Genomic DNA, 19,931 nt, shown 5'->3' on the forward strand with positions numbered 1-19,931 from the left:
AATTGTATGCCAAAAAAGAAGAATATATAAAATGAAATGTAAAATAATACCAATATAAAAAGAACATCTAATTATGATATAATTAGAAATCATTTTGAAACTTTTTTATCATTCAGTATTGGCAGGGGCTGTCCAAGTAACTTCAACTAATTTTTCATATTATTTAATCAGGGTTTCATTCTGAAGAATCTTTGTAGATTAAAAAGTTGTTTAACCTTTGTTTGTCCTTCATGTTAATAATGATCTGCCATAAATAATTAATAATAATAAACCGAGGCCTGCAATATGATTAATTATTATTTTTTATTAAATGTTTTTCTCGAATATAAAAACACAATGAGCTGACAAATGTCCATCTAGTATTAACCAGGAGGTCAGATGATACCAGACTTTAAAAAGTAATCTATCATGTAATGAATGCTTCCCTCAAGGTTCCTGGTCTGTACTAAAATCAAATAAATCAAGACAGACATTACATATTTAAGCTTGTTATAATCTCTAAAGAGTGTCAATTACCAGGACTGCACAAACACAACTCTTTCTTCATATCTTGACATTAAAATCAGGAAGAAATATTGATTACATGGCTCCAGCTTCCCCCTCGACCCTCATATGGAGGATAAAGTGGTAGAAAATGGAGAGATGGATGACAAAGCATATATTAAACAATAACATGACAAGAACCATAGGTTACTTTTCATTTACATCATAAATTGCAAATCAAACCACAATAAAAGAAAAATAACTAATTCTTTCATTTGAATCGAGTAAGAAATGTTAATCAACATCTATTTTCTCACTTCAAAAATGATTTATCGTGTCAAGGTACATATATCTGTATAACAAAAATAAAAAAACAACAACCTTACAACCACAAAAAAAAGGTAAAATTATACAAGAAAAAAGCTGAAATATGAAAATGAAAGTTTTTTCTGTCCATGGCATAAATCAATTAATATATCTTTATATAGCAATAACCTTTTTTTCCCTTTAAGTTTTGAGTTAAGAAGATCTTTACATTATCATGAAACATTTCTATCCCCATAGTCACCCGTGACTTATTTAATTTGCGTTTATTCATTGAGGCCATTTTTTTTTGAGTTTGTGTCATGAAAATGATTAAAAAACAAAACAGTATGATGAGCAGAGCTCATTTGTTTGTGGCCTCTCGCACACTGAACAGTTCATCCAGACTTTTAATAGCTTCTTCTTTTGAGATTTTTGTCCAGTTTTCAGGAATTTTTCCCCGGTCCTGAAATTTTAATTCGTAGTGTTCTTCTAGTTGATTTTGATATTGACATGTAAACCATTTCCAGTATGGCAGTTCAGAGTCATCAGGGGTAATGTTCCAATGTTCATACTTTGGGCCACCAGTTCGGTACTGTTTATAGGGAATTAACCTTTCTGAAGAATCAGGGTGAAAGCGTCTATCGCTTGCAACTTTTGTTGTGCAGAAATCAACTGACATTTCCACTGTGTTTCTGTAATGAAAACCCTTTACTGCACTGGATCGATGAAAAGGTACACTGTGATCATTAGGGCTGTGATCTTTCAGGGTGTTGGTGCAAACAGCTGCACAGAAAGGACACGTTACCCAGCAACAATTGCACAACTGATCAATGAGGATTTTCTCAGGCTTCAGTCTGGATTCCTTCATTTCATTCAGTGGGAGTTTGTTTGTTTCTTCAATGATGGATTCAAATCCTGTCTCTATTTCATCCTTTAGAAAGTCGAAGTTGGTAATGTCACTGAAATTTTCAGAAGAAATATCACCAATGGTCAGTTCATCTTTTAGCAAACTGGAAAATTCCTTCAGCCACAGGTCTGTGCTTCCTCTCTGGGTTTTGACATTTTCCGATGCAGTAAATAAAGCTTGATTTACCACTCTTTTGATGTCTTCAGCATTTTTTTTCCATATATTCATTGTTCTGTCTTCATGATCTGTGAAGATATATTCCTTCACTTGCTCTTCAATATAAGACTCTACATGTTTTCTTGGCTGCTGAATGTAATTAATGTAGTCTTTAAATGAGCCTTTCTCTGCCAGTGACTTCAACACATGTTTCTCCAAGACTAACCGGTTCCCATTGAATGCTGGGAAATTACATTTCATCTCTCCAGCAAGATCAATGGCAGTCTTAGTAAAGACTGCCTGAGCAGTAGCAGACCGGAGTTTTTCACAGATCACTTTTCCAAACACAACAGCAGAGGAGTGTCCTTTGCAGAAGCTTTTAAAAATATCATAATACTGTGTTTTCTTGCCCTCAAGGTAAGCAATGGCATCATTGTTGATCTTGAATTTCTTGTGAGACTCTGAAAGCCAAATTGTTGCTCTGTCAAATACATACAGTAAGAGATCAACTGTAAACTCCTTCTTTGCAGTGCATTCCAGCTCTGCTTCAAGTTCTTTTACTTCTTTTATAACACTGTTGGCCACTTCTTGTAAGTAAGTTGATTGGAAACCTCTTGTGATTACCGGTTTAGTCTTAATATTATCAATGGACTGTTGTTCAACTCTGGCAATGAAGGATCTGATGCGATCGTGGTCATGATAGATTAGCTTCTTTATCTTTCCTAACCATTTCTTTGGAGTGATGTAATCAGAATAATTCCCACCCACTGGTAATTTTTTATGTTTGCCACAGCGTTTGGAGTCACGTATGAGAGACCATTCAATACCAAGGTCAGTCAAGACCTTGTTCTGTTCTTTTTCAAAGTCGATGTCTTCAATAGGTTTTGTATCTGCAGTTAGTTCGTCCACCCAGACTTCCCAAACATGGTCAAACTGCATTTTTAATTCCTTTTCTTCTTGTCCCTTGTCTTTTAACTGATGAGCGAGCTCTTTGCTCTTCTGCAGAAGCTTGTTCTCAAACACTGTCTTCTCATCATTTAGCTTTTTACATGCATTCTTCTGTTGGATTTCATCCAATTTTCTTTTTGTTTCCTTTACCAGTTCCTCATGAAAATCATTGATTTTGCTTTCAAATCGTCCTCGCCACTGAACCAATATTTCTTTGTCTTTGTCATGATCAAAATACTTTTGAATTTCTTCTTTGGTTTCTTCATAGGTTTTGCTCATTTTTTCATAAAGATGATTGAGCTCAACTTTGTCAGTATTTCCATTTTCAATGCAGTTATACTGCTGGTTTTCAATGGTCAACATGTTGCTCCTCAGGATCCAGGTCCATTTCCCAAACTGGACCTCAAGGTTTCTGTACACAATTTCAAATGTGTTTTTGAAATTGAAAACAAAGTTTTCTTGCAGAAGGGCATTCCAAAGATCCTGGATTTTGATTTTAAACTGTGACAGAGTAATCCCAGCAGAAGCTGAAGCTTTAGAGAGGATCATGCTCTTTAGCTCCTGGACACTCTCACAATAATCTGGATTTGGTGGAGCCATCGGTGGACTTCCCTCCCATAGTTGGGCAAGGTATTTCACATCCTTTTCAACATCAAATGCAATGACATCACTGAAATATTCCACCTCACACACCTCCTCTTTGGCAGCAAGTTGAGCCATCTGGTCCAGTTTGTCTTGCAGACGTCTCTTTCCATCCATGGTTTTCTCTACAGCTGTAATATCTGTAATATTCTGGTGAACAAACATGCAACTTGGAGAAAGATTAATTTTCTTCATCCTCATGAAGGCCTGTACAACAATCTGCAGAAAACTTAGCATCTCAGCTGGATTCTCGCCAAAGATGTTGATCAATGTCAGGTTTCCCAGACCAACAACAAATGTTGCCAGTTCATTGTCATGGTGAAGAGTGACATTGCCTAACTCAAGAGCACGTAGTCCTTCCGTGTCTACCACAAGAATGTAGTCAAACGTGAATTTCTCCTTGACCTCCTCAGACACTTTGACCAGCTGCATGAAGGCTCCCTTGGTGCACCTGCCAGCACTCACTGCAAACTCTAACCCAAACATGGCATTCAGCAATGTTGATTTTCCGCTGCTTTGTATTCCCAAAACGGAAAGAACAAAAACTCTCTTATCACCTAGTTTTTTGATGACCTCATCTAAAAGACTAGAGATCCATGTCAGCGGGACATTACCTGCATCACCATCCATAAGCTCCATTGGGTGTCCTGATATCATCAGCTCTGCAGCAAGCTTGGGGTATTTAAACCAGTCTGCATCTCTGCATTCTTGTTTCTTCTGAGATTTATGGGCTTCATAGATCTGCCCCATTTCTCTAAAGATGTGCTCCAAACCAAAAGATGCTGACTGGAGTTTTGTTGATATTTGTTCAAGCTCAGTTTGTTTGCTTTTGAAAAGGTCAGATTTGTCGTGTTTCTTTTTCAGAGCCAAGACCTCTGACCATGTTTTATCATAGTTTTGCAGAATTACAGACAGATCATCAGTAACATGGTCATCAAGGAAGATCTGAGTCCATTTCAGGAAATACTGTCTCTCAGTTGATGACCGAGACAAAAGATTATCAGTAAACAGCTTTATCAGCTCACTACAGGAATGTTTGCACTGATCTTGTCGTATTTTTATCAGTTCATTTTCCTTTTTAGATTTCTCAAACTCAATCTGTCCTGTCAGGTTGTACAGCTCTTTTTTTATTCTGCTCCACTCATGCCACAATTGGCCTTGACAAGGGAGGAATTTGCTTTTGATTTCTGTGACATCCTGTATCTTCTTAAGCAAATTCATCATTTCCAATGCAGCAGTTTTCCCTTTTCGGCAGACTGGGTCATCTTCATCCACTCTGATTCTAGGGTCCTCCGCCATACTTTCAAGGTGGAAGGATGTATGTGACTCATACAAAATGTGTCCAATGATTGTTTTCAGTTCTTCAGTAATATCTGAATGACTTCTGTCTTTTAGACTTATTTTGTATCTGCCCTGTTTCTTCTGATGTTTACCACCGTCAGTATCAGTAGTGAGAATAATGAGAGGCTTTAAACGTTTCCAGAGAGCCTCGATTACTCCCCAACTTTTGTGACCCTTTTCCAGAGTTGGTACAAGCACAACATTAACTGACGATTTTTCAATAAGTATGTCACGCTGTTTCTCAAACAACAGAGCATCACCATGGAGATTACAGAAGGCAACACAGTCATTGAAGGCATCATTACATTTTCCAGCTGGGCAGTACCAGGCAATCTCTGCCATGCCATCCACCAAGTGGCGAGTTTTGTTGCTTCCTTGAAGGTGTCTGTGGAAGAAAGTGCTGTGACGGTCGTTGATCAACGTGTTTATCAGCTGAGATTTTGACACTGATAGTGAATCCAGTCGCAAAAATGACACCATGGGTGTCTTGGCTTTGCAGATGGGCATGCTCTTCAGTATTTTGCTGTCAGTTTGGATATCAGTTGTCTTCCAGCTTTTTGTTATTTTTCTGAATGTCCAAAGAGGACACTCAATATCCATCGTGACTGGGTCAGGAACAAGCAAAGGTAAAGCATACTGACATTGTGAGAGCTTTGATACAATGTTCTGCTTGAGGAAGCTGTCTGAACAGTGAAATACTGCCATTTGAATGTCCATTGGATGCATACAAGTCTCTTTTGTTTGTTCAGTGTCTTCACTTGTGCTCATAAAATCTTCTATGTCATCTGTGTCCTCTACTTCAGCACTATCACACGCTTGAATATGTTTTGAATCGCTCACCTCGAGAATCTCTTGTTTAACAGGAATATATCTGGCTCTGTAGTCTAACATGAGAAGCTTGTGAAGAAAGGTTTTTGTTAATTCTTTCTCTGAAGTCACATTTTTGAGAAACTCTTCTGAAGTCAACTTCTGTTGATGTTTGTCTTGAAGATCAAGTCTGAGCAGTGTTTCAGTTACTCTTTGGTGTGAATTTTCCTTGTCGATCTCTTCAGAAATCTTCACAGAATTTGGCATTTTTCCAACCTAAAAATTCAATATTGTGGTCAAACTTTACAATTATATGTAAGTTTATAATTACTTGTTGATTAATTACTTGCTAATTAACTGTGGCTGAATAACTCAGCTTTAGTTAGAGGAGATAATGATAAGTAATTAGTGTGTGTTTGCACCAGAATCTAACATTTTATGTTTTACTACTCTACAACTGAAGTAAAGCATGAACAAAGACAGTAATTGTTTTAACTATTCACACATTTTTACACAATAATCTGCATCACCTCATGATTCATCAATAGTATCTCAAACTGTTGTTCTCTTTCTGATCATTTGTAAACTGCATCCAAAAGCATGAAAAACATTAAAATGACATATAAAATGAAAACTCAAAGGCTCTTAGCTTTAGTTTCTTACCTTGTCCTTGTCTTCATGTGTAACCTCATCTGCAGCACCTACAGTGAAATTATAGTTTTCATTAGAGGAGCTGGAGCACACAGAAGCAGAAATATTTTTAAGTGTAAACAATTTTACAGTTAAAAAACATTTTATTCAGGTGTTTTTAAGTTGAATTCAAAGATTTAAGTTTGAAGAACATGTCTTTTCATGTCTTTATGTAAAAAATAAATTGCACAGGGTTAGCATTAAAAATATTTCCAAACCATATCAGTTTATGAATGTTTGAATTGCAGTTGTAAGAATTACCTTCGTCATCTGTCAAAGAAGTTTCAGATTTGATTTCAGTTTTTCCTCTTCCTCCTCCAACTCCTCCTCCTCCTCGTCTTGCTGTGATGTCGTGAGTCTCCGCCTCCATCTCAGTGAATCTTCATCTGAACAATCATATCGCAAAGCCACTCAGACAAATACATAAAATATGTGCAACAGATGTAACTATTTAAAGTGCTTTAGATTCATTATCTATGATCTAATGGTGCAACCCCTGATAGTCTACAGCACTTCTCTGTCTTGGATTTCTTCATTCTTTTGATGATCTTGTCTTATTCTTCTCTGTAACAGGTTCTTCTATGATTTGTATCGATTATCTCGTTTGTCAAAGAGAAATTCAGTTTGATGCCATTTCAGTCAGACTAACAATGTTTGCCTGTTAGTTTTCTAAATGTCCTTAATGTACTGAGCCTGATCGTATTCACCGAAGACTAATCAGTGACTGGTTTTGTTGTGGTAGAGCCATTTGTTTGAGTTTTTCAAACCTTAAAACCACAGAGAATAACCAAACCTACAAAGTTTCACATCATTGACAGTTCAGAAGGAACTCTTTAAAAGCAGTTCAAAACCAGTTTCCGCTTTTACTATTGTGGCTGGTAGGTATATAACATATTTCAAATTACAATCATGAGTCAGGAGAGAGGCAGGCTCAGCTAGAAATCAGACAAGACCTCAATATGAAATGTTTAAAAAGATATTTGCACAAAAACTATAGAATAGTTGTACAAACTCACCTTTGTTTTTTGTTCCTGAACTCTCACAGGTCTGGCTGATTTATCACAAACCCTTCCTGGTACAATTCTTTTTATAGAGAGACCTTTTATAGATTAGGCCTCATAAACTGAATACAAAGGTCATATATTGCTTCATGTAGCTTTACAATAAACAACATAAAAATGTAGCAGCATGGGGCCTTGTGATGTTGCTTTTTGCTGAGGTGTGTTTATATAGTTGCTAACCAACTATATAATATCAGATTGCCTATAGGGTTGTGTTGGTAAAAAAAAGGATATAAGACACTCTATAGTGTACATTCTAATAGCCTCTGTATGTTTTAACATCGTAATGGTAAAAAGCAGCCAAAATGCTGATAACTGTCCCACTGTCTATTGAGTTTTGCTAACATTTAATCTATATGATTTATTTTTGTGTTTTACCAACAGGCGGAGATTGAAAGTGAAAGTATTTCCGTTGTAGCATCAGGCGAGACAACAAGGCAACACTAATGGGCTGTTAAAACATTATATATTTTAAATATCTATCAACAAAGTCAAAGAGATAGAGAGAAAGAGAGAGAGCAATGTTTACAATCCTTTGTCTGCCCTTTGAAACCCTCCTCACTCTTATCAAATCTAATGTGATATGATGGGTGTTAAGAGCTGAGGTACACACAAACACACCTACATATGATTTCCCTGAAATCACATGTTCAACTCAACTAATACATTTCAAAACTAATTATTAAATATGGAAATTATTTTACAAATGCATTCACTTCACTGTATATGCAACAGTGGTCAGTGTATGCCTATATGAAGTCCTTGCGTCAAAGCTGACGAAAATGTAACTGACAAATGCATGTGGTCAGCAATCAAAGCAGAATGCCCATTGTCTGTTTACTGTGTAAACATCTTAGCATATCAGGTCTGCCATTATAAACTGAATACAAACGTCATATATTGCTTCATGTAGCTTTACAATAAACAACATCAAAATGTATGGTGCTGCATGGGGCCTTGTGATGCTAGATGTTGCTTTTTGCTGAGGTGTGTTTATATAGTTGGTGAAAATAACCAAATATATTATATCAGATTGTCAATAGGGTTGTGTTGGGAAAAAAAGGATATAAGACACTCTATAGTGTATATTTTAACTATGTTTATACTGTATGTTTTAACATAGTAATGGTAAAAAGCAGCCAAAATGCTCTGTGTTATAAAAGTTAATGTGCAAACTGTGTGTGTCTGAAATGAAAAGTTATACCCATCATTACACTGTGTTCATACACACATGCACATACATAACTGTCCCACTGTCTGTTTAAGTTTTGCCAACACTGAATATATAAACTATTAATTTCATGCACTTCATCACATTGATAATTACTGTACCTCTATCTTTTTCACGTTTTTCTTCCTCTTCTTTCCTTCTTTTCCTTCCTTGGGCGCCGGATGGCTTCAGTCTTTTGGACATAATTCCGATACAGTGTCATTAATCTTTTTCTTCGTCCCTGGGTCACGGTCCGGTCAGATTCAAGCAGCTGGGCTCTTGACCCCGCCCCCTCACAGAGAAACGGCTCGTTTCACCCAGAAAAAAGGCTTCTGTATTATTTAATAGTCTTTGCTATGACTTTATGTGACAGTGATGTTTTTATTATGGCTGAGAAAAAAAAACAATTACAGCAGTAAAATCTCATAATCGGTTGAAATATTTACCCCAATTTGTAAAATATTTTTTCTGCACATAAAGAAGCTTGAGACTGTCAACTTGCAGTCAGGAGTGAAATGTATTATTAATTGTTTCATTAATATTTCAATTACTGACTGATATGTGAAAATCTTTATCATATCTGGGTGGGTTTGTATAACTGTATAACCTCCGGATGTTTAAATTACATTTCTTGTACAAACTTAGATTCCAAATCGACCTTGGCCGTGATAAAGATGACCTGGCACTGCACTTCAACCCTCGTTTCCATGACGACATTGACGGAGCTGTACTTGTGTGCAACTCAAAGACTGCTGGTTGTTGGGGAGATGAGAAACGGGAAGTATACAACCCCCTAGAGAGAGGCACAGATGTCAAGGTGAGGGAATCTGGCTGCAGGCAGAGCAGTTGAACAAAGTTCGATTAAAAGTTTGGGTAAAGAGGTTTTAAGTCCTGTGTGCTTATCTTAGGAGGTTTTAATATGATGTCAGTCTCAGTTTTTTTTCTTCCAAAAATAAAACATCTTTTCTTCTATAGAGTGTATTGAAACTGGAAGGAGACATGTTTGAGGTGGAACTTCCAGATGGATATGAAGTCAACTTCCCTAATCGTGTTGGAATGGATGTCATCAACTTTGTCCGAGTCACCGGCGACTTCAAGCTGACGTCCTTCAAGATCTGCTAAGAGATACAGTTGCTCACACCTGTGTTTACTAGTTTGGTTTAAGGATGACAATTTAAGACTTGATCACGTATAGAAAATATCTTGCTAGTCAAGTGATGTAGTCCCACAATGGAAGTGTGTCTTTATTTAAAAATGTCGTGTTGTGCCCAAGAATATTAAATGTTTAAATTCAAATAACGTTTGTCTCTGAAGAGTCAGTTGTATAAACTGTAAGCCTTTATTACACTACACAACAAGAGAATTGTATGCCAAAAAAGAAGAATATATAAAATGAAATGTAAAATAATACCAATATAAAAAGAATATCTAATTACGATATAATTAGAAATCATTTTGAAACTTTTTTATCATTCAGTATTGGCAGGGGCTGTCCAAGTAACTTCAACTAATTTTTCATATTATTTAATCAGGGTTTCATTCTGAAGAATCTACATTTGTAGATTAACAAGTTGTTTAACCTTTGTTTGTCCTTCATGTTAATAATGATCTGCCATAAATAATTAATAATAATAAACCGAGGCCTGCAATATGATTAATTATTATTTTTTATTAAATGTTTTTCTCGAATATAAAAACACAATGAGCTGACAAATGTCCATCTAGTATTAACCAGGAGGTCAGATGATACCAGACTTTAAAAAGTCATCTATCATGTAATGAATGCTTCCCTCAAGGTTCCTGGTCTGTACTAAAATCAAATAAATCAAGACAGACATTACATATTTAAACTTGTTATAATCTCTAAAGAGTGTCAATTACCAAGACTGTACAAACACAACTCTTTCTTCATATCTTGACATTAAAATCAGGAAGAAATATTGATTACATGGCTCCAGCTTCCCCCTCGACCCTCATATGGAGGATAAAGTGGTAGAAAATGGAGAGATGGATGACAAAGCATATGTTAAACAATAATATGACTAGAACCATAGGTTACTTTTCATTTACATCATAAATTGCAAATCAAACCACAATAAAAGAAAAATAACTAATTCTTTCATTTGAATCGAGTAAGAAATGTTAATCAACATCTATTTTCTCACTTCAAAAATGATTTATCGTGTCAAGGTACATATATCTGTATAACAAAAATAAAAAAACAACAACCTTACAACCACAAAAAAAGGTAAAATTATACAAGAAAAAAGCTGAAATATGAAAATGAAAGTTTTTTCTGTCCATGGCATAAATCAATTAATATATCTTTATATAGCAATAACCTTTTTTTCCCTTTAAGTTTTGAGTTAAGAAGATCTTTACATTATGATGAAACATTTCTATCCCCATAGTCACCCGTGACTTATTTAATTTGCGTTTATTCATTGAGGCCATTTTTTTTTGAGTTTGTGTCATGAAAATGATTAAAAAACAAAACAGTATGATGAGCAGAGCTCATTTGTTTGTGGCCTCTCGCACACTGAACAGTTCATCCAGACTTTTAATAGCTTCTTCTTTTGAGATTTTTGTCCAGTTTTCAGGAATTTTTCCCAAGCCCTCATATCTTAATTTGTAGTGATCTTCTATTTGTTTTTGATATTGACACGTAAACCATTTCCAGTATGGCAGTTCAGAGTCATCAGGGGTAATGTTCCAACTAGCAAACCTTGGGTCAGCAGTTCGGTACTGTTTATAGGGAATTAACCTTTCTGAATCACTATCAGGGTAAAAGCTTCTATCGCTTGCAACTTTTGTTGTGCAGAAATCAACTGACATTTCCACTGTGTTTCTGTAATGCCAACCCTGTACTGCACCGGATCGATGAAAAGGTACACTGTGATCATTAGGGCTGTGATCTTTCAGGGTGTTGGTGCAAACAGCTGCACAGAAAGGACACGTTACCCAGCAACAATTGCACAACTGATCAATGAGGATTTTCTCAGGCTTCAGTCTGGATTCCTTCATTTCCTTCAGTGGGCGTTTGTTTGTTTCTTCAATGATGGATTTAAATCCTCTCTTTATTTCGTCCTTTAGAAAGTCAAAGTTGGTAATGTCACTGAAATTTTCAGAAGAAATATCACCAATGGTCAGTTTATCTTTTAGCAAACTGGAAAATTCCTTCAGCCACAGGTCTGTGCTTCCTCTCTGGGTTTTGACATTTTCCGATGCAGTAAATAAAGCTTGATTTACCACTTTTTTGATGTCTTCAGCATTTTTTTTCCGTATATCCATTGTTCTGTCTTCATGATCTGTGAAGATATATTCCTTCACTTGCTCTTCAATATAAGACTCTACATGTTTTCTTGGCTGCTGGATGTAATTAATGTAGTCTTCAAATGAGCCTTTCTCTGCCAGTGACTTCAACACATGTTTCTCCATGACTAACCGGTTCCCATTGAATGCTGGGAAATTACATTTCATCTCTCCAGCAAGATCAATGGCAGTCTTAGTAAAGACTGCCTGAGCAGTAGCAGACCGGAGTTTTTCACAGATCACTTTTCCAAACACAACAGCAGAGGAGTGTCCTTTGCAGAAGCTTTTAAAAATATCATAATACTGTGTTTTCTTGCCCTCAAGGTAAGCAATGGCATCATTGTTGATCTTGAATTTCTTGTAAGACTCTGAAAGCCAAATGGTTGCTTTGTCAAACACATACAGTAAGAGATCAACTTTAAACTCCTTCTTTGCAGTGCATTTCAGCTCTGCTTCAAGTTCTGTTACTTCTTTTATAACATTGTTGGCCACTTCTTGCAAGTAAGTTGATTGGAAACCTCTTGTGGCTACTGGTTTAGTCTTAATATTATCAATGGACTGTTGTTCAACTCTGGCAATGAAGGATCTGATGTATTCGTGGTCATGATTGAATAGGTTCTTTATCTTTCCAAACCATTTCCTTGGATCGGTGTAATTAGAATCAGTCCGCCAAACTGGTAATTCTTTATGTCTGCCACAGCGTTTGGAGTCACTTATGAGAATCCATTCAATACCAAGGTCAGTCAAGACCTTGTTCTGTTCTTTTTCAAAGTCGATGTCTTCAATAGGTTTTGTATCTGTAGTTAGTTCGTCCACCCAGCCTTTCCAAACATGGTCAAACTGCTTTTTTAATTCCTTTTCATCTTGTCCCTTGTCTTTTAACTGATGAGCGAGCTCTTTGCTCTTCTGCAGAAGCTTGTTCTCAAACACTGTCTTCTCATCATTTAGCTTTTTACATGCTTTCTTCTGTTGGATAATTTCATCCAATTTTCTTTTTGTTTCCTTCACCAGTTCCTCATGAAAATCTTTGATTTTGCTTTTAAATCGTCCTCGCCACTGAACCAATATTTCTTTGTCTTTGTCATGATCAAAATACTTTTGAATTTCTTGTTTGGTTTCTTCATAGGTTTTGCTCATCTTTTCATTAAGATGATTGAGCTCAACTTTGTCAGTATTTCCATTTTCAATGCAAATATACTGCTGGTTTTCAATGGTCAACATGTTGCTCCTCAGGATCCAGGTCCATTTCCCAAACTGGACCTCAAGGTTTCTGTACACTGCAATTTCAAATGTGTTTTTGAAATTGAAAACAAAGTTTTCTTTCAGAAGGGCATTCCAAAGATCCTGGATTTTGGTTTTAAACTGTGACAGCGTAATCCCAGCAGAATCTGAAGCTTTAGAGAGGATCATGTTCCTTAGCTCCTGGACACTCTCACAATAACCTGGATTTGGTGGAGCCATCGGTGGACTTCCCTCCCATAGTTGGGCAAGGTATTTCACATCCTTTTCAACATCAAATGCAATGACATCACTGAAATATTGCACATCACACACCTCCTCTTTGGCAGCAAGTTGAGCCATCTGGTCCAATTTCTCTTGCAGACGTCTCTTTCCATCCATGTTTTTCTCTACAGCTGTAATATCTGTAACATTCTGGTGAACAAACATGCAACTTGGAGAAAGATTAACTTGCTTCATCCTCATAAAGGCCTGTACAACAATCTGCAGAATATCTTGCATCTCAGCTGGATTCTCACCAAAGATGTTGATCAATGTCAGGTTTCCCAGACCAACAACAAATGTTGCCAGTTCATTGTCATGGTGAAGAGTGACATTGCCTAACTCAAGAGCACGTAGTCCTTCCGTGTCTACCACAAGAATGTAGTCAAACGTGAATTTCTCCTTGACCTCCTCAGACACTTTAACCAGCTGCATGAAGGCTCCCTTGGTGCACCTGCCAGCACTCACTGCAAACTCTAACCCAAACATGGCATTCAGCATTGTTGATTTTCCACTGCTTTGTATTCCCAAAACTGAAAGAACAAAAACTCTCTTATCACCTAGTTTTTTGATGACCTCATCTAAAAGACTAGAGATCCATGTCAGCGGGACATTACCTGCATCACCATCCATAAGCTCCATTGGGTGTCCTGATATCATCAGCTCTGCAGCAAGCTCGGGGTATTTAAACCAGTCTGTATGTTTGCATTCTTGTTTCTTCTGAGATTTATGGGCTTCATAGATCTGCCCCATTTCTCTAAAGATGTGCTCCAAACCAAAAGTTGCTGACTGGAGTTTTGTTGATATTTGTTCAAGCTCAGTTTGTTTGCTTTTGAAAAGGTCAGATTTGTTGTGTTTCTTTTTCAGAGCCAAGACCTCAGACCATGTTTTATCATAGTTTTGCAGAATTACGGACAGATCATCAGTAACATGGTCATCAAGGAAGATCTGAGTCCATTTCAGGAAATACTGTCTCTCAGTTGATGACAGAGACAAAAGATTATCAGTAAACAGCTTTATCAGCTCACTACAGGAATGTTTGCACTGATCTTGTCGTATTTTTATCAGTTCATTTTCCTTTTTAGATTTCTCAATCTCAATCTGTCCTGTCAGGTGGTACAGCTCTTTTTTTATTCTGCTCCACTCATGCCACAATTGGCCTTGACAAGGGAGGAATTTGCTTTTGATTTCTGTGACATCCTGTATCTTCTTAAGCAAATTCATCATTTCCAATGCAGCAGTTTTCCCTTTTCGGCAGACTGGGTCATCTTCATCCACTCTGATTCCAGGGACCTCTGCCATACTTTCAAGGTGGAAGGATGTTTGTGACTCACACAAAATGTGTCCAATGATTGTTTTCAGTTCTTCAGTAATATCTGAATGACTTCTGTCTTTTAGACTTATTTTGTATCTGCCCTGTTTCTTCTGATGTTTACCACCGTCAGTATCAGTAGTGAGAATAATGAGAGGCTTTGGAAGTTTCCAGAGAGCCTCGATTACTCCCCAACTTTTGTGACCCTTTTCCAGAGTTGGTACAAGCACAACATTAACTGAAGATTTTTCAATAAGTATGTCACGCTGTTTCTCAAACAACAGAGCATCACCATGGAGATTACAGAAGGCAACACAGTCATTGAAGGCATCATTACATTTTCCAGCTGGGCAGTACCAGGCAATCTCTGCCATGCCATCCACCAAGTGGCGAGTTTTGTTGCTTCCTTGAAGGTGTTTGTGGAAGAAAGTGCTGTGACGGTCGTTGATCAACGTGTTTATCAGCTGAGATTTTGACACTGATAGTGAATCCAGTCGCAAAAATGACACCATGGGTGTCTTGGCTTTGCAGATGGGCATGCTCTTCATTATTTTGCTGTCAGTTTGGATATCAGTTGTCTTCCAGCTTTTTGTTATTTTTCTGAATGTCCAAAGAGGACACTCAATATCCATCGTGACTGGGTCAGGAACAAGCAAAGGTAAAGCATACTGACATTGTGAGAGCTTTGATACAATGTTCTGCTTGAGGAAGCTGTCTGAACAGTGAAATACTGCCATTTGAATGTCCATTGGATGCAAATGAGTCTCTTTTGTTTGTTTAGTGTCTTCACTTGTGCTAAAAAAATCATCCATATCATCTATGTCCTCTACTTCAGCACTATCACACACTTGAATAGGTTTTGAATCGCTCACCTCGGGAATCTCTTGTTTAACAGGAATATATCTGGCTCTGTAGTCTAACATGAGAAGCTTGTGAAGAAATGTATTTGTTAATTCTTTCTCTGAAGTCACATGGTACTTTTTCATAGCTGGACCAATTTTGAGAAAATCTTCTGAAGTCAACTTCTGTTGATGTTTGTCTTGAAGATCAAGTCCGAGCAGTGTTTCAGTTACTCTTTGGTGTTGATTTTCCTTGTCGATCTCTTCAGAAATCTTCACAGAATTTGGCATTTTTCCAACCTAAAAATTCAATATTGTGGTCAAACTTTACAATTATATGTAAGTTTTTATTCTGTGTATAATGAATCATGAACTACCTGTTGATTAATTACTTGCTAATTAACTGTGGCTGAATAACTCAGCTTTAGTTAGAGGAGATAATGATAAGTAATTAGTGTGTGTTTGCACCAGAATCTAACATTTTATGTTTTACTACTCTACAACTAAAGTAAAGCAGGAACAAAGACAGTAATTGTTTTAACTATTCACACATTTTTACACAATAATCTGCATCACCTCATGATTCATCAATAGTATCTCAATCTGTTGTTCTCTTTCTGATCATTTGTAAACTGCATCCAAAAGCATGAAAAACATTAAAATTACATATGAAATGAAAACTCATAAGCTCTTAGCTTTAGTTTCTTACCTTGTCCTTGTTTTCATTGTTAACCTCATCTGCAGCACCTACAGTGAAATTATAATTTTCATTAGAGGAGCTGGAGCACACAGAAGCAGAAATATTTTTAAGTGTAAACAATTTTACAGTTAAAAAACATTTTATTCAGGTGTTTTTAAGTTGAATTTAAAGATTTAAGTTGAAGAACATGTCTTTTCTGGGCAGCATTATAAAAGTTGTGTCAAGGCAGCTGACAAGACTCAACTGGTTCCCATTATTCATCAACCTCAAAATGAAAGTTCCAGATCATTCTGTTTTCTAGATCAAGTGTTTGCCAGTATTCTCAAGCTTTCTGTTCGTAATTTTTGCCTCTTTGGTTTTTCCAGGCTGCTCTGCCACTGCTTCAGCTTTTTGTTTTCTCTGAGTCTTGTAACAACCAAGTTAGTGACAATACAATCTAAATATGTATCTGAAGTAATGTGAAAATAAAATCGGATCAAAGTTTTGCTTTTCTTATTTGTTGCAGATGGTATTTCAGATATAAATTCATACCTTTTGCCACTGGGCTGTCATCATTCTTTGAGTGCTCAACATCACCGGGTTCAATCAGCAGGTCACTCTGAGAAATCAGATGATTTTAGCTTTATTGGTTATTTATTAAAACAGAAACCTAGAACTGGAGAATATACAATCTTCTCTTATCATAAATGCTTATTGCGACACGAGGGTTATTACTAAGTTATACTCCAAATACCGACAACGCCACCTTGGGTTATGGCCCAAGGACCAGTAGTAAAGGTCAACTAATACCTTCAGACAAAAAGACACTCGGGTTCGTTTACTCAGGGAGGGAATGAGACGGAGTTCAATGATCATGTCTAACAATTATTTTTAAAACAATCATAAGATTGGCACTGTAACACAAAAAAAGAAAAGAGCCCAACAAAAAGGGGGATGTAGTCTGAGGCTTACCGGCTGGAGGAGGGGTTTGGTAGGGGAAGTGACATCCAAAAGGAAAAGGAGGACACCCCACACACACAGCAAAAGGTGACGTGTAAACAAATAAAATCTTAAAAAGGGATCACACAGCACACAGGACCACGACCACCCAGGAGAACCACCACCGTCGGCCTTCCACTAAGGGGAGAGGAAAACACAATTAAACGGGCTCAAATTTAAGCAACCAAATATAAATGATCAATTGATAAACTGAGAAATGTTAAATTATATTAATAAATCAACCAAACACAAGAAACAAAAGAGTCTCTGGCCAGAGATATCAACTCAACAATTAACCAATTTAACAGTTTGAAATCAGATTGATCATATTAACAACATAAATTCAACCATTAAACAAAGAGTAAATAAGTAAACAATTAAACCAAACCTTGCCGGATTACACTTAAAACACTCTCACACACACACACACACACCTATAGTTCACAATCTTAGCGAGTGGCTGAGAGTTCGGGCAGACTCGTCGCATCCAGTACGCGTTACAGCCACACATACACACACACACACAATGCAATCACACGTAGCAGCGGTAAACAGGCTGTCCACAGGCGGCCGACCGGATCGGAACCAGGCCGTCGGAGCAACAGTCACCGAGCAACAGGACAGCAACAGGAAAGCGGCAGAACAGCGGCGAAACAGCGGCGAAGCAGCGGCCAAATAGCCGTGGTTAATCAGCTGTGTTTACACTTGGCGTTGGCGTTAGCCTTAGCGTTAGCGTTAGCGCTAGCCTTAGCGTTACAGTTCCAGTTATAAGTCCGGGTGCATTGGCATCCCGTCCAAAGAGGGAGAGGGGTGAAGAATTCAGGCGTGGCAGGGAAGACAGCCACCATGCAGCACACAACCAGCAGACAATGCTCTGGTTGCGGCAATAAACACCGTCCCGACTGATCGGCTCGACCGCGGTGAAGACGCCGGATCTGTGCTCGGATGTGATATAAATACTGTCAATAAATGCAAAAGTTAAATGAACTGTATAGTGGAAACTGACTACAGTGAAAATATTTTACCTTCACTGTAGCTGCAGTTTCCTCCAACTCATCTTCTGACAGATCATGTAAAAAATAAATTGCACAGGGTTAGCATTAAAAATATTTCCAAACCATATCAGTCAGACTCTACAATCTAAATATGTATCTGAAGTAACGTGAAAATAAAATCGAATCAAAGTTTTGCTTTTCTTATTTGCTGCAGATGGTATTTCAGATATAAATTCAGACTGACCTTTTGCCACTGGGCTGTCATCATTATTTGAGTGCTCAACATCACCGGGTTCATTCAGCAGGTCACTCTGAGAAATCAGATGATTTTAGCTTTATTGGTTATTTATTAAAACAGAAACATATAACTGGAGAATATAAAATCTTCTCTTATCATAAATGCTTAAATCAAATGTAGACTAATGACCTTCACTTTGACGTTAGATGAACTCTTCCCCTCATCTTCTGCAGGACAACCTGGAAATAAATAAGTAAATAAATAAATAACAAAAAACTCCTCTCTGTCAAAGATGTTTTATACACACATACACATACTGGGTAAGTCATTTGTGTATATTGGGTATCAAATAAGTATAAACAGTTTTACCATTATAATTATGCAGGACAGTCATTATATAACAATAATAATAATGATTTATTCAAGGAAGCTTTTTTGTTATTATAGATTTCTGCTTGGGGTATTTGTGCGTGAATTAAATTCCACAAATTGCATTTTGTTTTGAAAGTGCCAGATGTCGTAGGTGAAATGATTGGCCCCCTGTACATACTTTGTAATTTGATGCTCTGCCATTTACATAAAATTGCGACCTTTTGGACCAGTCCAATAAATATGTTTAGGTATCCCTGTATGAGCACCACGTTCTTGTTGGACTGTCAGCTATATTGTTGCTGATGTGTGGATCTCACAATTTAAACATGAAAATCTCACCTGTCTGATTTTGCTGAAACTCTGAGGAATCCGTCCCTTCTTCTGTGTTTGATTTGAAGTCCACATGTTTTGGCTCATCATTCTCATCCAGCGTCCCTCTGCTGCCGCAGTATGGCTTCTTTTCAGAGACCATAACATCTATTTTTTCCAGCAGTGCTGTCATTTCCTTAACATCTGTCATACTTTTTGTGCATGTGTGGTACCTTTTTTCATCAAAACCTGTGTTGGCTTTCAAATCTGTCAGTGCACTTTCACACTCTGCATCTGCATCATGAGTCACAACTGTTATTAAATAAGAAAGTGACTCTTTCCCAAAAGCCTTTTCCAGCCACTGCACTCCTGCACTATGTTGGCTGCTATCCAGACTATTTGGTAATATCAGGAGAAAAACATGAGCTCCCTGATTTAGCAGGAGGTTCTCAGTGTTTTGCTGACCAAGCATGTTGATCACAGAGATGTGTCGAGCACACAGATCATACAGTTTGGGTGACAGATGCTGCATATGTGTCTGCTCATCGTTGGCAAGCAAGATATTTTCCGGTCCAATCTCAATAGAATTTGTGTCACCAATTAACACAAGAGTAAACTCTGGATTCACTGGGAAAAAACGAATGGCACCATGTTAGAAATATTTCAAACAACATTCTAAGAGTTTAATAATGGAAAAGAACTAAAAGAACAAATTCTCACATTCATTAGGTTGTGATGGTGGACTTGTGTCCATCAGTGTTTTATTGTCCTCTGTAGAGCCTGTATTGGCAGTTAAAAACGAAAAGTCTGCAAACATCAGAGATT

At 37.2% G+C, this 19,931-nt stretch overlaps 2 protein-coding genes across 26 annotated transcripts in view; one reads left to right on the forward strand and one right to left on the reverse strand.

Annotated features, from left to right (window-relative positions):
* Positions 1-19,931, reverse strand: part of LOC131475314 (interferon-induced very large GTPase 1-like) — a 64,083-nt gene that overhangs the window by 12,486 nt on the left and 31,666 nt on the right. For 8 of the 25 annotated variants that reach the window (XM_058653330.1, XM_058653326.1, XM_058653328.1 and 5 more), the window contains 9 exons: positions 19,827-19,913; positions 19,137-19,733; positions 18,615-18,664; positions 18,432-18,498; positions 18,218-18,252; positions 17,166-17,330; positions 16,746-16,812; positions 16,224-16,261; positions 10,201-15,814 (listed from right to left, as the gene is read on the reverse strand). In XM_058653330.1, the coding sequence (XP_058509313.1) occupies positions 11,066-15,814; positions 16,224-16,261; positions 16,746-16,812; positions 17,166-17,330; positions 18,218-18,252; positions 18,432-18,498; positions 18,615-18,664; positions 19,137-19,733; positions 19,827-19,913 (5,855 nt within the window). In that variant the 3' untranslated portion in view covers positions 10,201-11,065. Of the gene's footprint in view, positions 1-284; positions 5,867-6,253; positions 6,292-10,200; positions 15,815-16,223; positions 16,262-16,745; positions 16,813-17,165; positions 17,331-18,217; positions 18,253-18,431; positions 18,499-18,614; positions 18,665-19,136; positions 19,734-19,826; positions 19,914-19,931 lie in introns of those variants that run through there. The other 17 variants (XM_058653346.1, XM_058653345.1, XM_058653332.1 and 14 more) reach the window with 16 other exon arrangements.
* LOC131475390 (galectin-1-like) lies at positions 9,150-9,850 on the forward strand. Its single transcript, XM_058653474.1, has 2 exons — positions 9,150-9,368; positions 9,527-9,850. The coding sequence occupies exons 1-2, from the start codon at positions 9,165-9,167 to the stop codon at positions 9,671-9,673; spliced, it is 351 nt and encodes a 116-aa protein (XP_058509457.1). The 5' UTR covers positions 9,150-9,164; the 3' UTR covers positions 9,674-9,850.

The sequence above is a fragment of the Solea solea genome, chromosome 16, assembly GCF_958295425.1.
Source record: "Solea solea chromosome 16, fSolSol10.1, whole genome shotgun sequence".
Classification (NCBI taxonomy): Eukaryota; Metazoa; Chordata; class Actinopteri; order Pleuronectiformes; family Soleidae; genus Solea; species Solea solea.